Raw genomic sequence first — 18,245 nt, 5'->3', positions numbered from 1 at the left:
AGTATCTTTCAGCTTCCGATTAGCTGAACACACCTGATCCAGGTAATCAGCAGTGGGCACAGCAGGGATAGTTGGAAAACAAGCAGGACAGTGGACCTCAAGGAACATACGTTGGGCACCCCTGGCATAGATGAAAGCTTAAATCAAAATCTAAAGATGAAAAGTTGCATATTGTATCTATTAAAGCATCATCATTTTTGTTATATGTTTTTTGTACTTACTGAAGTTTCAAATTTGTTGTTATCCATCTGAAAACACCAGCCAATACACTAAGAATACTTTTTTTTCTTTTCTGTCTGTCTCTTAAGTTTGAAGAGAACTGACCATTTGTTGGTACCCTAACAAACTGATATTTGACTCATGATTTTATTTGCCAACAGATGTTTCGGAAAAAAGCATCTTCATCCTTGAGAATGAGAAGAATAACAGAAAGTGCTAGACGTAATAATTTCTTTATTTTGTATGAAAAGGTGTAAAACATTCAGTGTTGTCAAAAGAAACCACATTACACACATTTCTCTTCTGCCAAACAAACAAACTTAAAATCAACCGAAGTGTACATAAATAATTAAAATTATTTTTTTCACTCGTTTCTCAGGATTGTAAAGAAGATATTGTAAACAGATTTTAGTTTAAACCTCTTGTGGACTTCTATTGAAATTATTCTCTTTGATTTGGATCTTCACAGTGGTTTCTGCATTGACAGCATTGGATATTCAACTTAATATTAAACTTCTGTCTTTTAATGTGTATGAATATGTCTAATTGAATTTCTTAGGATCACCTCTGAAAATATCTACTGGGTAATCATTGGGTTTTGTTCTTGTATTAATTTGTGTTATCCATTTGTATGCCATATTCAATGGATTTTAGTCTCGTCTTGAGTGAAAACATTTCTGGCTTTTGTCCAAATGAAGTGGTAAAATGGAATAATTTTAATCCACGGTGGTTCTTTTGACTCTGGGGTTCCAAAGAATGTAATCACTTAGTCGGTGAGATAGTGAGTGAAAACACTTTTGTTACTACCATATGGCTATTTTTGACATCACTGATTATGTCATCCGTGTCATGACACTAAAATGATGTATCAATGCCTATAAAACTCATATCTATGGAGGGAAATTTAACCATGCCATGCATGAATAGCCATTGTCATAGTAGTACATTTCAATCCTCAAATAGATAATAGTCAACAACATATATGTAAGTGAATAGTGTAAGAGAGACTTACCATCTCTCTCTCATTATTGTAAAATAATTATCATGTTTCAGAGTGTTGGTTGGACAAAACAGGACAATGTCAAACAGGGATATCTTACTTTCCATAGCTGCACTGAACCTTTATTTTTCTGTGTTAAAAGGGCCAACAATTGAAGTTCATCCCTCCAGAGACATTCTTTATTCTTTATGTTAATGCTTGGCCTTGATATTTGGGGTATTTGGGATTTGGGTTTTGTTGGTAGTTTGGCTTCTTTGTTTTTTTTTTGTTTTAGATATTTTTCTTCCTCTTGTGTTGTTCTTCTATCCCATCATGCGTCATCAGCTCTTCCATGGCTTTGTGTGTGAGGGGTGGGACAATGGTGGATGTTCCTTTCCCCCTTTTGGCTTTTCTTTGTATATCTGCAATTTCTTAACTCTCTGCCTTCTCTGTCGCTCTCTTGGATTGTTTCTTCTTTCATTCTTTCACATTCATCAATATAAAATCCCTTTGACACACTGCATCCTTTTCCTTTGTCTTTCTTTTTACTTTCTGCTCCTCTTGGGGAGTGTAGACCGTGGACGGAGCTTGTCCTTCCATGAGGTGCGTGGCCAGCGTGAGGCAGAGATGAGGGCCGCAGCAGAGGAGATGTCTAACAGCAGCAACAGTGTGGGAGGTGGCGGCAACACTGTCCTGCAGCGCCTCTTGCAGGAGCAGATGAACCGAAATTATGTGCTACAACAGCATCAGCAGCAACAAGTAGGAGGAGGAGGAGGTGGTGGAGGCACAGGAGGGGGAGGAGGTTACTCAGGACAGGGACAGGGACAGGTAGGCCCCACTGACGACCATTCTGTAACTCCCCACATTGCACGCCAGGAGCCTCAGGGACAGGAGCTGCAGACAGACAATGGGCTGGAGAAACTGGGCTCCGCAAGAGCAGGTGGGACCAGTGGAGGGGGTGGAGGTTTAGGGGCTGGAGGAGGAACCAGCAGTGGAGGTGGTGGTAGTGGCCAAGGGCAGTGCCCAAACCCTGAAGACCTTCCTACATACGAGGAGGCCAAAGTGCAGTCCCAATACTTCCGTGGCCATGGTTCTCCTCCTCAGCCTCAGCAGCAGAACAACCAAGCCCAGCAACCTTCTCTGCCTGCATCAGTGGGTGCTACCTTTTATGTAACTGGTGTGACCAGCACCAAGTTGCGCACTGAGGGTCGCCCTACCGTTCAGCGAGTGAGTGGCTCAGGCAAAGTGCACCAGGATGATGGGTTGAAAGACCTGAAGCAAGGGCATGTTCGGTCTCTCAGTGAACGACTTATGCAGCTCTCCCTGGCCACCAGCGGTGTGAAGACCCATGCACCTGTCACCAGTGCCCCACTGTCCCCCCAGTTGCCACCCCCAGGGCCACCAGGTGACTACTACAAACCTCAACATCGTGGCCCACCACCAGACTACCCCTTCAAAGGAATGGGCTCACCTACCAAGCAGCAGGAACCTGGAGGCCAGTTTTACCAGGAGCAGAGGTCAAGGGAGCACTCAAGGGAGACGCCCCATGTTCGATACCAGCCTCCACCTGAGTATGGCTCATTTAGGTAAGGAACAAACACACATACAACCCTTCATTTACATGTATACATACAGTATAATAAATATTTTAAATATGTATAATAATACTTTAATCAAATGATGATCACATGATGTGATGTGACAGGGATCACACATAATAATGACCTGTGCAGTTCTACGTGTATGTACAGTGCTTCACAGACACTTTTAGATAGTTCATTAGTTAGCTCTAAGCTTGCATCAACCCTGCCTTATAGCCATCAGATGGACACAGACTATAAGAGAGTGTTGCTGTGTGTCTGCTAAATATATGGATAAGGAACAGTTTACTACCACTTAAGTCAGGGCAAATTCTTATAGTGCTATACAGCAGTTACAAATAAGCAATTTGATTGGATAAGAGGTGTAGCATGACTCCTGGGGCATTTAACTGACTGAGAATACACAGTTTCCTCTGCTCCTGAGTCTGGTCTTAGGTGGGAGCAGGTGATCAGCTGACCTTAGGTACCAAGCAGGACTGAAGGGATTTAAAAGCTTCAAAATATAAAAAATGGGGGAAGACCATTAGGCGCTTTAAAAACAAATAAGAATATCTTAAAATCAACTCTAAAGTAGGCCAGAAGCCAGTGAAGAGAAGCTAAGACAGGTGTAATATGCTCACGCATACAGGTACCAGTTAAGAGTCGGGCTGTGGCATTCGGTACGAGCTGTAAACAAGAGAGTGAGGACTGACTGACACCTGTATACAGGGCATTACAATAGTCAAGCCGTGTTGTGATAAAAGCGTGTATGACATTGGTAGTCAGCTTAATGCTACATTGTATTGGGTTACACCAATTTTTTTTTTTTTTTTCAAAAATACCATATGAGTTGAATTCTGAATAGTCATTTGAAATTGGAGAAGAATAAAAATGAAGCTAAGACATTAAGGCAAAAGCATTTAAACTGCATTAGACTTGCCTAAGTCTTGCTCATTTGTTGTGTTACTTAGCAAACAATTATCTGTTTATTGTCAACTAATGGTGTTTGCAGAACTACTGTATAAAAGCTATATCTTTTATACAGTATATTCATTACAACAGGAGTCCTTCTCATTTGACAATGCTTAAATAGTGTGTGAAGGCTGTGAGAATTGGTTAGCCTTGCTCACATTTCTTGGAACCAAGGGAAAATTGTTACCTTCTTATCCTGTGTGACCTTCATCTTCCTCCAGTTGCAGAAGTTACAATGAATATTCTAGATGTTTATGGAACAAGATGTGAGACAAAAAGAACTGAATAGAAATGAGGACACCGAAAGTAAATAAGTATTTTTTCAGTTTCAAGTCTAATTTTTTCAATTTTAATTTTCCATTTTTCAATTTCAGTTTTCCATTTTTCAGTTTCAGTTCTGGCACAAAAGTCTTGTGCGGGAGGGTGTTAAGGACTGTGTCCTCATTCACCAGTTAAATGTAAATGTAACTGTAACTGTAACTTTATTTATCTAGCGCTTTAAAAACAACCAAAGTTGACCAAAGTGCCGTACAAGACAAAAACACAAAACAAAAACAGTATTAAAAAACAACAGCAAACACCAAAACTACAAAAACAAATTCATCAAAATAAATACAGAAAAAATGACCAATAATGTCAACATCTCAGACTGTGTCAAACGTCTTTGAAAACAGGTGAATTTTAAGAAGCGATTTTGTTAGGTAAATTCTTTAACAAATAGACTCAGAGGACGAACTTTGGTAAGATTATATAGAAGTTTTACTTGCAAGGAGTAACAGTCACACAGCACCTTAGTACAGCATGAGGGTCACTGGCTGCTTGCAGCCCAACACATCAGTTTTCATGGTAACACAAAAAGGAGGTGATTTTTCACAGAAAGACATCTGGGCCCTCATCACATAGTCAAGGTTAGAGAAAACTGTGCTCACTGAGAGCAACAATTATATTTCCACAATACACAATAGGCTCTATTCAGAAGTGTTTCATCCATCCATCCATCTTCTGTACCCGCTTTTTCCTGAAAGCCAGGGTCACGGGGATCTGCTGGAGCCTATCCCAGCTCTCTCTCGGGTGAAAGGCAGGGGTACACCCTGGACAGGTCACCAGTCCATCACAGGGCCAGAAGTGTTTCAGTTATACTAAAGTAAGGTGGATCAGGTCACAGGAGGGTAAACATTTTAATTTCTCTAACAGATTTAAAAGTCAATAATGAGGATGCCTGTCTAATGTGGAAGGGCAATTCAGTCCACAATTTTGGTGCTGCCACCACAAAATCTCGGTCCCCTCTGAGCTCACACTTGATTTTGGGTACACTCAGTAGTAGGTCAGCCGACCTGAGCGCCCAAGTAGGAATGTAAGCATGCAGAAGCTCAGAGCACAGCAGCAGCACAATTTAAACATTTAAAAAGAAATAAAAGGAGTTTAAATTGGACCCTAAAGGGCACTGACAGCCAATGGAGTGAGGATAAAATTGGAGAGGTATGTTCATATTTGAGTGTGCCAGTAAAAAGACGTGTGGCAGCGTTTTGTACAAGCTGCAGTCGAAAAATAGAGGACTGACTGAATCCGAACTAAAGTGCATTACAGGAGGTAAAGAAGGCTGCTGAGTGAGAAAAGGCTTAACTTTGGCTAGTTGACTCAGATAAAAGAAACTGGATTTAACCACCGATCGGATCTGGCTGTCAAGCTTTAGATCAAAGTCCACCGGGGTGACCGTACTCGTAGAACTGGGGACAAGTACCAACACATTAGTTAATTAGTTAGAACATAAATTTGGGCATCGTCAATGGAACAGTGGAAGGAAATGCTGTGTTTTCTGAGGATGGAGCCGAGGGGCAACAAATATAAAGAGAAAAGCATAGGTCCTAAGATTGAACCCTGTGGGACTCCATAAGAAAGAGGCGCAGAGGAGGACTCAGAGTCTCCAATTCTTTCTTTTCCTTTCAGCTGCTCCTTCAGGGGTCGCCACAGAGAATCATCTGCCTCTATTTAACCCTATCCTCTGTATCCTCCTCACCCACACCAACTATCCTCTTGTCCTTCTTCACTACATCCAGGAACCTCCTCTTTGGTCTTCCTCTAGGCCTCCTTCCTGGCAGCTCTAACCTCAGCATTTATCAATGTATTCACTGTCACTCTGAATATGTCCAAACCATCTCAATCTGGCTTCCTGGCTTTTCCTCCAAAACATCTCACATGAGCTGTCCCTCTGATGTACTCCCTCTGATGTGCTACCCCCAGCTCTTCCTCCTGTCTTTTTCTCAGTGCCACTGTCTCTAAACCATACAACACTGCTGGTCTCACCGCTGTCTTGTACACCTTTCCTTTCATTCTTGCTTTTGTCACATATCACACCTGACACTTTTCTCCACCTGTTCCAACCTGCTTGCACATGTCTCTTCAGGTCTTTTCCACACTCTCTGTTGCTCTGGACTGTTGACCCTAGGTACTTAAAATCCTCCACCTTCTTCAATTTATTTGTATAGCGCCAAATCACAATACAAATCATCTCAAGGCACTTTACAAAAACTAAAACTAAAAACCCAACAATTCCCTTATGAGCAAGCACTTGGCGACAGTGGAGAGGAAAAAACTCCCTTTAACGGGGGGTTAGGGGAGGGGAGCTCAGTGCACCAATGGTCCTCGGGCAGTCTAGGCCTATAGCAGCATAACTAACTAAGGGATGGTTCAGGGTTGCCTGAAGCCAGCCCTAACTATATGCTTTGTCAAAGAGGAAGGTTTTAAGTCTAGCCTTAAAAGTACAGAGAGTGTCTGCTTCTTGAACCCAGGCTGAGAGCTGGTTCCACAGGAGAGGAGCTTGATAACTAAAGGCTCTGCCTCCCAGTCTGCTTTTGGAAACTCTGGGAACCACAAGTAGACCTGCACTCTGAGAGCAAAGTGGTCTATTGGGATAATATGGTACTATGAGGTCTTTAAGGTATGAAGGAGCTTGATTATGAAGGGATTTGTATGTGAGAAGAAGGATTTTAAATTCTATTCTATATTTTACAGGGAGCCAATGAAGAGAAGCCAATATAGGAGAAATATGATCTCTCTTGCTAGTTCCTGTCAGGACTCTGGCTGCGGCATTCTGGATTAATTGGAGGCTTTTTATGGAGATATTGGGACATCCAGCTAGTAATGAGTTACAGTAATCTAGTCTTGAGGTAACAAATACATGGACTAGTTTTTCTGCATCATTTTGAGACAGGATGTTCCTAATTTTGGAAATGTTGCGCAGGTGAAAGAATGCAGTTCTAGAGATTTGTTTTATGTGTGAGTTAAAGGACATGTCCTGGTCAAAAATAACTCCAAGGTTTTTTAGAGTAGTGCTGGAGGCCAGGGCTATGCCATCTAGAGTAGCTATAATTTGAGAAAAGTTATTTCTGAGATTTTTTGGCCCAAATATAATGACTTCTGTTTTCTCTGAGTTTAAAAGTAAAAAGTTACTGGTCATCCAGGCCTTTATGTCAGTTAGACAGGCTTGAAGTCTGGTTAACTGGTTTGTGTTAACAGGTTTAATAGATAGATATAACTGAGTGTCATCTGCATAGCAGTGGTAATTAATAGAGTGCTTCCTAATGACATATCCTAAAGGAAGCATGTACAGGGTGAACAGAATCGGTCCTAGCACGGAGCATTGTGGAACTCCATAACTAACTTTTGTTAATGTGGAAGGTTCATCATGGACATGAACAAACTGGAATCTGTCCGATAAATAGGATTGGAACCACTTTAACGCTGTTCCTCTGATACCAATCACATGCTCCAGTCTCTGTAATAAGATGTTGTGGTCAATGGTGTCGAATGCAGCACTAAGGTCTAGGAGGACAAGTATAGAAACAAGTCCATTATCTGAGGCTAAGAGAAGATCATTGGTAACTTTCAACAGTGCTGTTTCTGTACTATGATGTGCTCTAAATCCTGATTGAAAATCTTCAAATAGTTCATTCCTGTGTAAGTGGTCTGATAGCTGCTTAGCAACAGCTTTTTCTAGGATTTTAGACATAAACGGCAGGTTGGATATTGGTCTATAATTAGCCAAGACTCCTGGATCAACACTAGGCTTTTTGAGTAAAGGTTTGATTACTGCAGTCTTAAAGGCCTGTGGTACGTAGCCTGATACTAGAGATAAATTTACCAAGTCTAATAAGGATGAGTTCATTAATGGCAGGGTGTCTTTAAGCATTCTAGTCGGGATGGGGTCCAAGAGACACGTTGATGATTTCGATGAAGCAACTACTGATGTAAATTCAGAGAGATCTATGGGAGAGAAGCAGTCTAAACATAACTGAGGTCCTACAGATGATTCAAGAGCTACTGTAGTAGAAGATTCATTTATTGCAGGTATAGGAAGCATCTGCTGAATTTTATCTCTAATAGTTGTGATTTTATTTGTAAAGAAACTCATAAATTCATCACTGCTGAGAGCTAAGGGAACACTGGGCTCAACAGAGCTGTGACTTTTTGTCAGCCTGGCTACAGTGCTGAAAAGAAACCTGGGATTGTTCTTATTTTCCTCTATTAGTGATGAATAGTATGCAGTTCTGGCTTTACGGAGAGCTTTTTTATATGTTAGTAGACTGTTTTTCCAGGCTAGAAAAATTTCCTCTAAGTTTGTGGAATGGCACTTCCTTTCCAGCCTTCGTGATGCCTGCTTTAAGGTACGAATATGTAAATTATACCATGGGGCTAGTGTTCTCTGATTCACTAACTTCTTTTTCAGAGGGGCCACAGAATCAAGCGTTTCACGCAGTGAGGTTGTCAACGCTGACAACCTGTCAACAACATGATCAATTTGGTAGGGAGTGGGATTGAAGCAGCTGCCCTCCACTTTATACTTGGCATAGATGCAAATAAAGATGGAATCATTTTCTTAAATTTATTAACAGCGTTGTCGGATAAACATCTGCTGTAGTTGAATTTTCTTCCAAACGCTGCATGATCCATCATTTTAAATTCAAAAGTTATCAAAGAATGATCTGACAAAACAGGATTTGGGGGAAAAACTATTAGATGTTCAATTTCGATGCCATGTGTCATCAGAACAAGATCAAGGGTGTGATTGAAACAGTGGGTGGGTTAATTAACATTTTGAATGAAACCAATTGAATCTAATATAGAATTAAATGCAATGCTGAGGCTGTTATCTTCAACATCTACATGAATGTTAAAATCTCCCACTATAATAACTTTATCTGATCTAAGCACTAAATCGGACAGAAAGTCAGGGAATTCAGTTAAAAACTCTGAGTAAGGGACAGGTGGACAGTACACAATGACAAGTAGAACTGGTTTTTGTGTTTTCCAGTTTGGATGCGAGAGACTAAGAGTGAGGCTCTCAAATGAGTTATAACTGTTCTGAGGATGAAAGTTTAATAATAAGTTTGAGTGGAAGATTGCAGCTACTCCTCCACCTCGACCTGTGCTTCGAGGAACATGATAATTTTTATGACTGAGGGGGGTTGATTCATTCAGACTGACATATTCATCCTGCTGTAGCCAGGTTTCAGTAAGGTAGGTCAATTTGGTGATCAGTTATCAAATCATTTACTAACAGAGATTTAGATGAAAGAGACCAGATATTTATTAATCCACATTTGACAGTTCTGTTTTTCTTTTCAATAAGAGGAGTGGTCTTAATTTTTATTAAGTTTTTATGAATAACTCCTCTTCTGTTAACTTCTGATTTATTTGATTTATATGTTTGAGGGGCAGACACAGTCTCTATGTGGTTTGAGGGGGGCGGCGGCTCTAAGGAAACTGCAGAGAGGCGTTTTAGACTCTGCGTCCCGGTCCCCACTCTGGATTGTCAGGCTTTAGGTTGGCTAATAAACTCAGCCAAATTTGAGATGAGAGCTGCACCATTCAAAGTGGGATGGATGCCGTCTCTCGCTACCAGACCAGGTTTTCCCCAGAAAGTGGCCCAATTGTCTATGAAGCCCACATCGTTTGCTGGACACCACCTAGACAGCCAGCGACGGAATGACGACATGCGGCTAAACATGTCATCGCTGGTCAGATTGGGGAGGGGTCCAGAGAAAACTACGGAGTCCGACATTAATTTAGCAAAATTTCACACCGACTCAACATTAATTTTAGTGACCTCCGATTGGCGTAATCGGGTGTCATTGCTGCCGACGTGAATAACAATTTTTCCATATTTACAATTAGCCTTAGCCAGCAGCTTCTGATTTGACTTGATGTCGCCCGCTCTGGCACCAGGAATACATTTGACTATGGTCGCTGGTGTCTCTATTTTCATGTTCCTGACTATGTAACTGCCAATTATCAGAGTCGGTTTCTCAGCGGGTGTGTCACTGAGCGGGGAAAATCTATTAGAAACGTGAACAGGCAGATGATGAGCCGCGGGCTTCTGCTTAAACACTTCCATACTTCCACAGGTATGTCGTCAGGACCAACTGCCTTTCCACTCTTCATCCTCTTTAATGCCTTCCTCACTTCATCCTTACTGATCTTTGCTACTTCCTGCTCCACAACAGTCATCTCTTCTACTCTGTGCTCTCTAACATTTTCCTCATTCAGCAACTCTTCAAAGTATTCCTTCCATTTTTCCATCACACTTGTGGCACCTGTCAACACATTTCCATCCCTGTTCTTGATCACCCTAACCTGCTGCACATCCTTCCCATCTCTGTCTCTCTGCCTCACCAACCTGTACAAATCCACCTCTCCCTCCTTAGTGTCCAACCTATCATACAAATCCTCATATGCCCTTTGTTTGGCCTTTGCCACCTCTACCTTCACCTTATGCTGCATCTCCCTGTCTGTTCTCTTCTGTCCTCTCAGTGTCCCACTTCTTCTTAGCTAACCTTTTCCTCTTAACACACTCCTGAACTTCCTCATTCTACCTCCAATTCTCCTTATCTGCTTTCCTCTTTCCAGATGACACACCAAGTACCCTCCTACCTGTCTCCCTGATCACTTTAGCTGTATCTGTCCAGTCATCTGGAAGAACCTCCTGACCTCCCAGAGCCTGTTTCAGCTCCTCCCTGAGAGCCATGCAACACTTCCTTTTTCAACTTCCACCACTTGGTCTTCTGTTCTGTCCTTGTCCTCTTCATCTTTCTCACCACCAGAGTCATCCTACACAATACCATCCTATGCTGTCTGGCTACACTCTGCCCAGCCACTACTTTGCAGTCACTGATCTCTTTCAGGTTGAAATGTCTACACAAGATGTAATCAACTTGTGTGCTCCTGCCTCCACTCTTACATGTCACCCACATTTCTCCTTCTCTTCTAACTCACATCCTAACTGTGGGGCATAACCACTGACAACATTCAACATCACACCTTCAACTTCCAGCTTCAGACTCATCACCCTATCTGACACTCCAGAATATTCCTAGCAAAATCCTCCTTCAGGATAACTCCTACTCCATGCCTCTTTCCATCCACACCAGATAAAACAGCTTGAACCCTGTTCCTAATCAATAGGCCTTGCTACCTTTCCACCTGGTCTCCTGAACACACAAGATATCCACCAGCCAACTCTCTAGTTTTCCCTGACAAAGTCCCTACATTCAGTCCCTACTCTAAGTCCTACACTCCTGCCCTTCCTCTTCTCTCTTTGCCTCCAAACACGCATTCCTCCTCTCCTTCTTCGACCAACAGTAGTCCAGTTTCCACTGGCACCCGGTAAGTCATCAGCACCAGTGGCGGTTGTTGTTAATCGCGACCGATCCGGTATGAAAGTCATATTTGGGATTCGCATGTTTGATTTGGCTTAAATTTTACATCGGATGCCATTCCTGACACAACCATCTGCATTTACCCAGACTTGAGACCAGCACATGAAGACACTGGATTGTGCCCCCCTGTGGTTGCATTACTCAGTCTCCAATGCAGACACAGAAAGTCCTGTCTGTCAGGTAGGACTGAAACCAGTCCAGGGCTACACCCTTTAAAGCAGCCCAGTGTTCTAAACGAGAAATCAGAATATCATGGTCCACAGTATCAAACGCAACAGTTAAGTCAAGTAGTACAAGAAACAGTTTTCTCTAAAATCTTTGATAAAAAGTGGAATCTGGAGATTGGCCTGAATTTGGCAAGAACTCATGGATGTAGCCCAGGCTTTTGGATGAGTGGCTGTACTATTGCATTTTTAAAATTGCTAGGAACTATCCCTGAGGTTAGACTGAGATTAATAATGATAAGAACAGATGGACCTTATGTAATTAAAACCTCTTTAAAATGTGAGGGGAGAGCATCACACGGAGAGCCTGAGGGTGGGTACACTGGATAGTTGTTAACATTTGCCATCTCAAAGAAGAGCTGCTCTGACCTCTGACCTTCATGGGTATTTGTTAATGGATATTACACTTGTATATTAGTATGTTTTCAGAAACTGTTTTATTAATAATAAATCATGCTAATAACATTTTTATTAGCACTATAAATGTTAAATCTTCAAATATCTTGTTACTTGTTTGTTTTAATTACATAACTACAGCCACAAAGTACATATTTTAAATTAAGCTGAAAAAGTCTAAAAATGCTATACCAAGACCCACATTCATTGTTGCATTCTTGTGATTATCATATAACTGTATTTTAAGTTTTTAAACTTCTGAATTGAAATAATCAGTTATCAATCAGTTAAGGTGGTCCCTGGTCCCAGGAAGCTTCTTGACTCCAGCTGTTCTTGGTCTCCTCCATATATAGATTCGCCAACATACAGACTGAAATGGATCATTGCACACGTTCACATGGAGTTTCATTGTTCAGTAATAATGAAAATTTAGGATTTGTTTCCACTCCAGTAAGAACAAAACATTATATGATTTTAGTTTTCATGACAAAGTTGAAACATTTAAAAAAAGATAAGATACAAGAGATTTTCATGGTTTCCTAGTTTTTTTTGGATGTTGAGAATGGAGCTTGTTGGACCTGTTTCACAGTAACCTCATACCTCAGGGCAAACTGGATTTAAACAGCTGCAGAATTGTAATCATCACGGGAGAACAAGTCAGGACGTGATCTGCTTGGCTTTGATAACACTCTTTTGAGGACAAAAGGCAGAAATGTTTGCTCTACATCAAACCAATTGAAAATGCTTGTGTGTGTGTGTGTGTGAGAGTGTGTGTGTGTGTGTGTGTGTGTGTGTGTGTTCAGCACATTTCACTTACATTACATTTTACATTTTTTTCCAATAAAGTTCACTATGCAGCAAGACAAAACTGCTCGACTAAAGCTATCTACCACCAGGTTTCTTTGTAAAATATTGTCTTTGTTAGGAAGCTTAAATATGCTAATTTTATGTAAAATATGGGGAAATTTGAAAACTTTGGTGAATAACATGTCATGGATATGTCTAAAGCAAATGCCATTATTGTTATATACAGTTTGTCAATAATTCTTAACACCTCGTTTTAACAATCTGTCACAATTATAATCAGATCTACAATTACCTTCACTGATTTAAACACACATGTATGGGTTCTCCTGAGAAACAGGAAATTGTCATTATTTGGAACAATGCGCTTCTGATTGTTTAGATTGCAAAAAATGTAATTATTTACTACATATTAATGGTGAGACATATTCAGCATGTTCAGCATTTGATACAAAATTATGCTTTTTATGAACATGTTTTTTCATTGAATAAAAGAAGACAAAGTTGGCAGATGTTAAATGTTATCAAAGCATAGTCATAATAGAATGTTGAATAGTGAATAATAATAAATTGAATAACAAAATAGTTTAAAATGACATATATTAAAATCCAGAACTACTTGACCATAGAGTATATGTGAACAAAACTTGACCAAGCAACGTTCTGTGCTTGGTCAAGACACATTTTGATTTTTATTTCTGGTATTGAGTTCTTTCCACATAACATACCAACATATTGGTTAGTTTAATTGGTTACTCTTAACTGCCCTTAAGCATGAATGTGAGTGTGAAGGTTTGTCTTTCTGTGTGTTAACCTTGTGATAGATTGGCACTTTGTGTAACTGATGAGAGCTGATCTTTCCTCAGGTCCAGTAAAGAAGGTTCAGTTCACTCCCAGAGGACACTTCATCAGCACAGTCCTACTTCTTCTGTCACCTCTGTGGGCTCCCTATCCCGTGCCCAGTCCTCAACTCTCAGCAGCATGCTCAGTGCCTCCCACTCCTCCCATCCTTCCTTCCCTCACCAGCAGCCCCAGAACCAGGGAGAGCCCTTCCCCAACATGGCTCCCCGCACTCTGCAGGGTCCTGGCTCCCACCATACAACTGAGCCCTTCACCCCAGGGGCCATTCATCCGACACCTCAGAGAGGTCACAGTTTCCCTCATGACCCCTATGGCTCCACCCCAAGGATGCACCATCAACAGCAGCATCATCAATTTCAACAGCAGCAGCAACAACAGTTACAAGGACCATTTCTGCAGCCTCAATTTCCAGTCCAAGCCGGACATTTTCCCCACCCACATTCCTGTTCCCACCTGCACGGGGAGTCCTTTGCTATGATGGCTCGTGCCCACCAAATGGTGGATGTGTTGACAGAAGAGAACAGGATGCTGAGACAAGAGACAGAGGCCTGCCGCGAGAAAGTCACCAAATTGCACAAGGTAATATATATTGCACAAGAACTTTAAACAGTACATTTCATTTAAGTAATTAATTTTCATTCAAATGCATTCCTAAAAGGCAGCTGAAAATCAGTTGTCCCTTGTGGTTCTAGTTTGGGGAGTATATGTAAATGAATGGCATTAAACTTTCCTCTCCCTTTTTTGTTGTAAAGGCAGCTTACGTATATCCAGTGGTCCAAAAATTAAACATAGTAGTCCACAGTTTGCTCACACACCAAAGATCTCCCTCTGTTTCTGCCTAAAAAACTCAGAGTTTAAACAGAAGATACAGCTAGCCTCCCTTGAAAGACGTAATGATTAAAATGAACCATCAATGTATTTTCTAACAAGACTTGAACTGTCTCTGATAAATAAAGCAAGTGGATAGATGCTGGAGATGCATACTTTTTTACACAAATATGAATACTGTGAATAGCCTGATGAATTGTACAATTAGTTCATTAAATACATTTCAACTCCACAGTAATTCTTTGCTGGAAAATAGCAGAAACATAATAATACAAAGTAGGGATTTTTTACCTAAAAAAACTGTAGAGAACTGGAGTGATAATACATAAGTAGTACATTATGTGTGATGCAAAGCGAATTTGCTTTATTCAAAAATAAAACCTTAGCTAAATAAATGAAATGTTAAGCTAATGGATGTATGGCTATACATGTACATTCAGAATGCTGCTGCTCAGGTCCTGACGTACAACCACATTAGTCCTGTTGTCAGATCTCTGCACTGGCTTCCTGTTGCTCAGAGAATAGACTTTAAAACAGCACTGTGTATAAGTCTCTTCGTGGCTCAGCACCACAAGCACATCTATGACATGTTGGTGCCATATGAACCATCTTGGACTCTCAGAACATCAGCGACAGGCCTTCTGCTCATACCCAGAGTCAGGGCTAAACATGGAGAAGCAGCATTTCAGTTTTATGCAACTAAAATTTTTTTAGTGTCTGCATATGAGAATTGAAAGTGTTTTATCTGCACTCATTCTCCTTTAATTTAATTTTAGGTCAATCTTTTACTATTAGCTGTTTCTTATTTTTGCCTATGTACTTTAACTTTTATTTTTTTTATTTCTGTAAAACACTTTGAACTACCCTGTGCATGAATTGTGCTATATAAATAAACTTGTCTTGCCGTGGCACCTGAAGTGCAACATAACATGTTTTAACAAACTTATAAACCATTACCTGAAATTAAAAAGTGATGCTATGGACACATTTTAAATTTTATAAAGTATAGTGGAAAAGAATAGAATAAAAGTCATAAAGTCTGTGTCTTAAAAGATCAAATATTTCAACATTATAACTATCATGTAAATTTATATTACACATTTTCACTCTGTTTCACTTCATTCCTCATGTGTATGTGTGCAGCTGGAAACAGAGATCCAGCTGGTGTCAGAGGCCTATGAAAACCTTGCCAAGTCCTCTTCCAAGAGAGAGGCTCTGGAGAAAACCATGAGGAACAAGTTGGAGTTGGAGGTGCGCCGCCTGCACGACTTCAACAGGGACCTCAGAGGTGAGAGAGCAGAGAGGTCCAATAACCATCTGGATGCTTTATCTTTGATAAAACCTTTATAAAAACTGAAAAAAAATTTAAAATATATATTGTGGGAAGAGAAGGAGCTAGATAATAAAAACACTATACATCACTTAAAGTGTATTGCAAAACTTGTTGGACCATTAAACATTTTATTTAAAAAAAAAGAAATTAAAGTTGATTTAGACTTTTTCGTTAGCTCTGTTGTTTTTTTTTCTTATCAAACATGCTTAACACGCATAACGCTAAAAATTACCTTACCTTAGAGTAGGAACGTAGATTAACCGGTAAATACAGAGCTTTGCCTTTCGGCTCAGCTCCTTCTTCACCACAACGGACCAATACATTGACCGCACTGCTGCTGCCGATGCACCAATCTGTCTGTCAATCTCACGCTCCATCCTTTCCTCACTCATGAACAAGATCCCAATATACTTAAACTCCTCCACTTGAGGCATGATCTTTCTCCTGCCCTGGAGATGGCAAGCCACCTTTATCCAGTTGTGAACCATGGCCTCGGACTTGTAGGTGCTGATTCTCATCCCAGCCACTTCACACTCAGTTGCAAACCGCCCCAGTGCACGATGAAAGTCCTGGCTCAATGGAGCCAACAGAACATCATTTGCAAAAAGCAGAGATGAAATCCTGCGGTCCCTGACTCCCCGACTATTTTGTCAATAAAAATAGTGAACAGAACCAGTGACAAAGGGCAGCCCTGCCGGAGTCCAACATGCACTGGGAACAGGTCTGACTTACTGCCAGCAATGTGAAACAAGCTCCTGCACCAGTTGTACAGAGACCGGATATCCCTTAACAAAGCGCCCCGGACCCCATAGTCCCAGAGCACCTCCCACAGAATGCCGTGAGGGACACAGCTGAATGCCCTCTCCAACAAGTCCGTAAAACACATGTGAACTGGTTTGGCAAATTCCCACGAACCCTCGAGCACCCTGAAGAGGGTATAGAGCTGGTCCAGTGACCAGGGCGAAAACCTCATTGTTCCTTCTGGATCCGAGGTTCTACTATCGGCCGGATCCTCCTGTCAAACACCCTGGCATAGATCTTCCCAGGGAGGCTGAGGAGTGTGATCTCGCTATAGTTGGAATACACCCTCTGGAACCTCTTCTTAAAAAGAGGGACCACCACCCCGGTCTGCCAATCCAGGGGTACTGTCCCCAGTTGCCACGCGATGTTGCAGAGGCCTGTCAGCCATGACAGCCCAAACTCACTGTGAGGCTGAGACCAGGATCTGTTCATAGTTCCATGCCACTGTTGGTCTCCTGTCATGTCAGTCTGGATACTTTCCTCCTCAGATCTCTCTACCTGATGGTGCCCTGAATATATTCTGGGCTGTCTGGAGACGAGGACTAAATCTGAAATTGCATAGTCTCTAATAGGTACTACATTTAAGTACATACTTCTCAACTGTTTTAAAAGTACAGTCTATATAGTATGAATAAGGGTACTATGAATGGAATTTGGACGTACTGTCGTGTCGTGTCATCACAACCATGCAAATATTGAAAGAACCCACTCTTCTACACAGAATTGTTTTAATTCCATTAAATGTTCTAATTTTATTAAACTGGTTAACAAAGTCTCTGTTAAAAAAGCAGTGTTAGCAAGCTGATGTGCAGCATTGATGTTAGCTTGATCTGCTCAGTAATAATGATTAAACATCTTTTTACACCTGATTCACAAAATGATCTCATCGATTTACATTGTTTCAACTTTCAATAAATCAGCCATTTATTTGGATTATGTTAAACAAGTACAATTTAACCACAATGAATAATATTTTTCCGAGGGACATTTGAAAAGAGCCGCGTTTCCACCATTTTCAAATATGACAACTCCTCTCCTGTGGCATCATGGGATAGCAAAATGTCCATCATATGCATACTTCAGAATTCAATCCGAAGTATTACGTCATCCGGGTACTTCTTGCCTACTGTTTTTCACATACTATATAGTAGGGAAGTATACAATTTCAGCTGCAGCTGAGGCCTATTGGATCATTCTGCCATGTAATGCCAGAGAGACATCTGCCGTGTCGGGGGCTGTTAGCTAGCCTGTCACCTATCAGCCGCTGATTGCTGTCCACTGGGTTGTATGACTAAACATGCCGCTACTTGCTGCTGGGGTCCAGTTGTTGGCTGCTGGATCACCCTGCCGTTAGTGCTGCTGCATGCTGAGCCGCCATACTGATGACACCTGGCTTATCTGGTAGCTATTGTCTGGACTGTTAGCTGCTGACCAGTAGCTGTTAGCCACCGGGTCCCATGGCTGCAGCGGGCTGTTATCTGTAGAGCCCCCGATCTGCTGGAGTCGTTGGCTACTGGATCATCCTGCTGTGGT

At 41.3% G+C, this 18,245-nt stretch overlaps 1 protein-coding gene across 7 annotated transcripts in view; it reads left to right on the top strand.

The window, feature by feature from the left end:
- The window catches only part of amot (angiomotin), a 122,210-nt gene that overhangs the window by 60,499 nt on the left and 43,466 nt on the right, over positions 1-18,245 (top strand). For 4 of the 7 annotated variants that reach the window (XM_026327808.1, XM_026327806.1, XM_026327807.1 and 1 more), the window contains 4 exons: positions 381-441; positions 1,773-2,784; positions 13,756-14,329; positions 15,722-15,866. In XM_026327808.1, coding sequence (XP_026183593.1) covers positions 381-441; positions 1,773-2,784; positions 13,756-14,329; positions 15,722-15,866 — 1,792 coding nt within the window. The remainder of the gene's footprint in view (positions 1-380; positions 442-1,772; positions 2,785-13,755; positions 14,330-15,721; positions 15,867-18,245) is intronic. The other 3 variants (XM_026327813.1, XM_026327810.1, XM_026327812.1) reach the window with 1 other exon arrangement.

Source organism: Mastacembelus armatus, chromosome 14, assembly GCF_900324485.2.
Source record: "Mastacembelus armatus chromosome 14, fMasArm1.2, whole genome shotgun sequence".
Classification (NCBI taxonomy): domain Eukaryota; kingdom Metazoa; phylum Chordata; class Actinopteri; order Synbranchiformes; family Mastacembelidae; genus Mastacembelus; species Mastacembelus armatus.
Note: the sequence above shows the minus strand (reverse complement) of the source record. Positions and strands in the feature narration are given on the sequence as shown.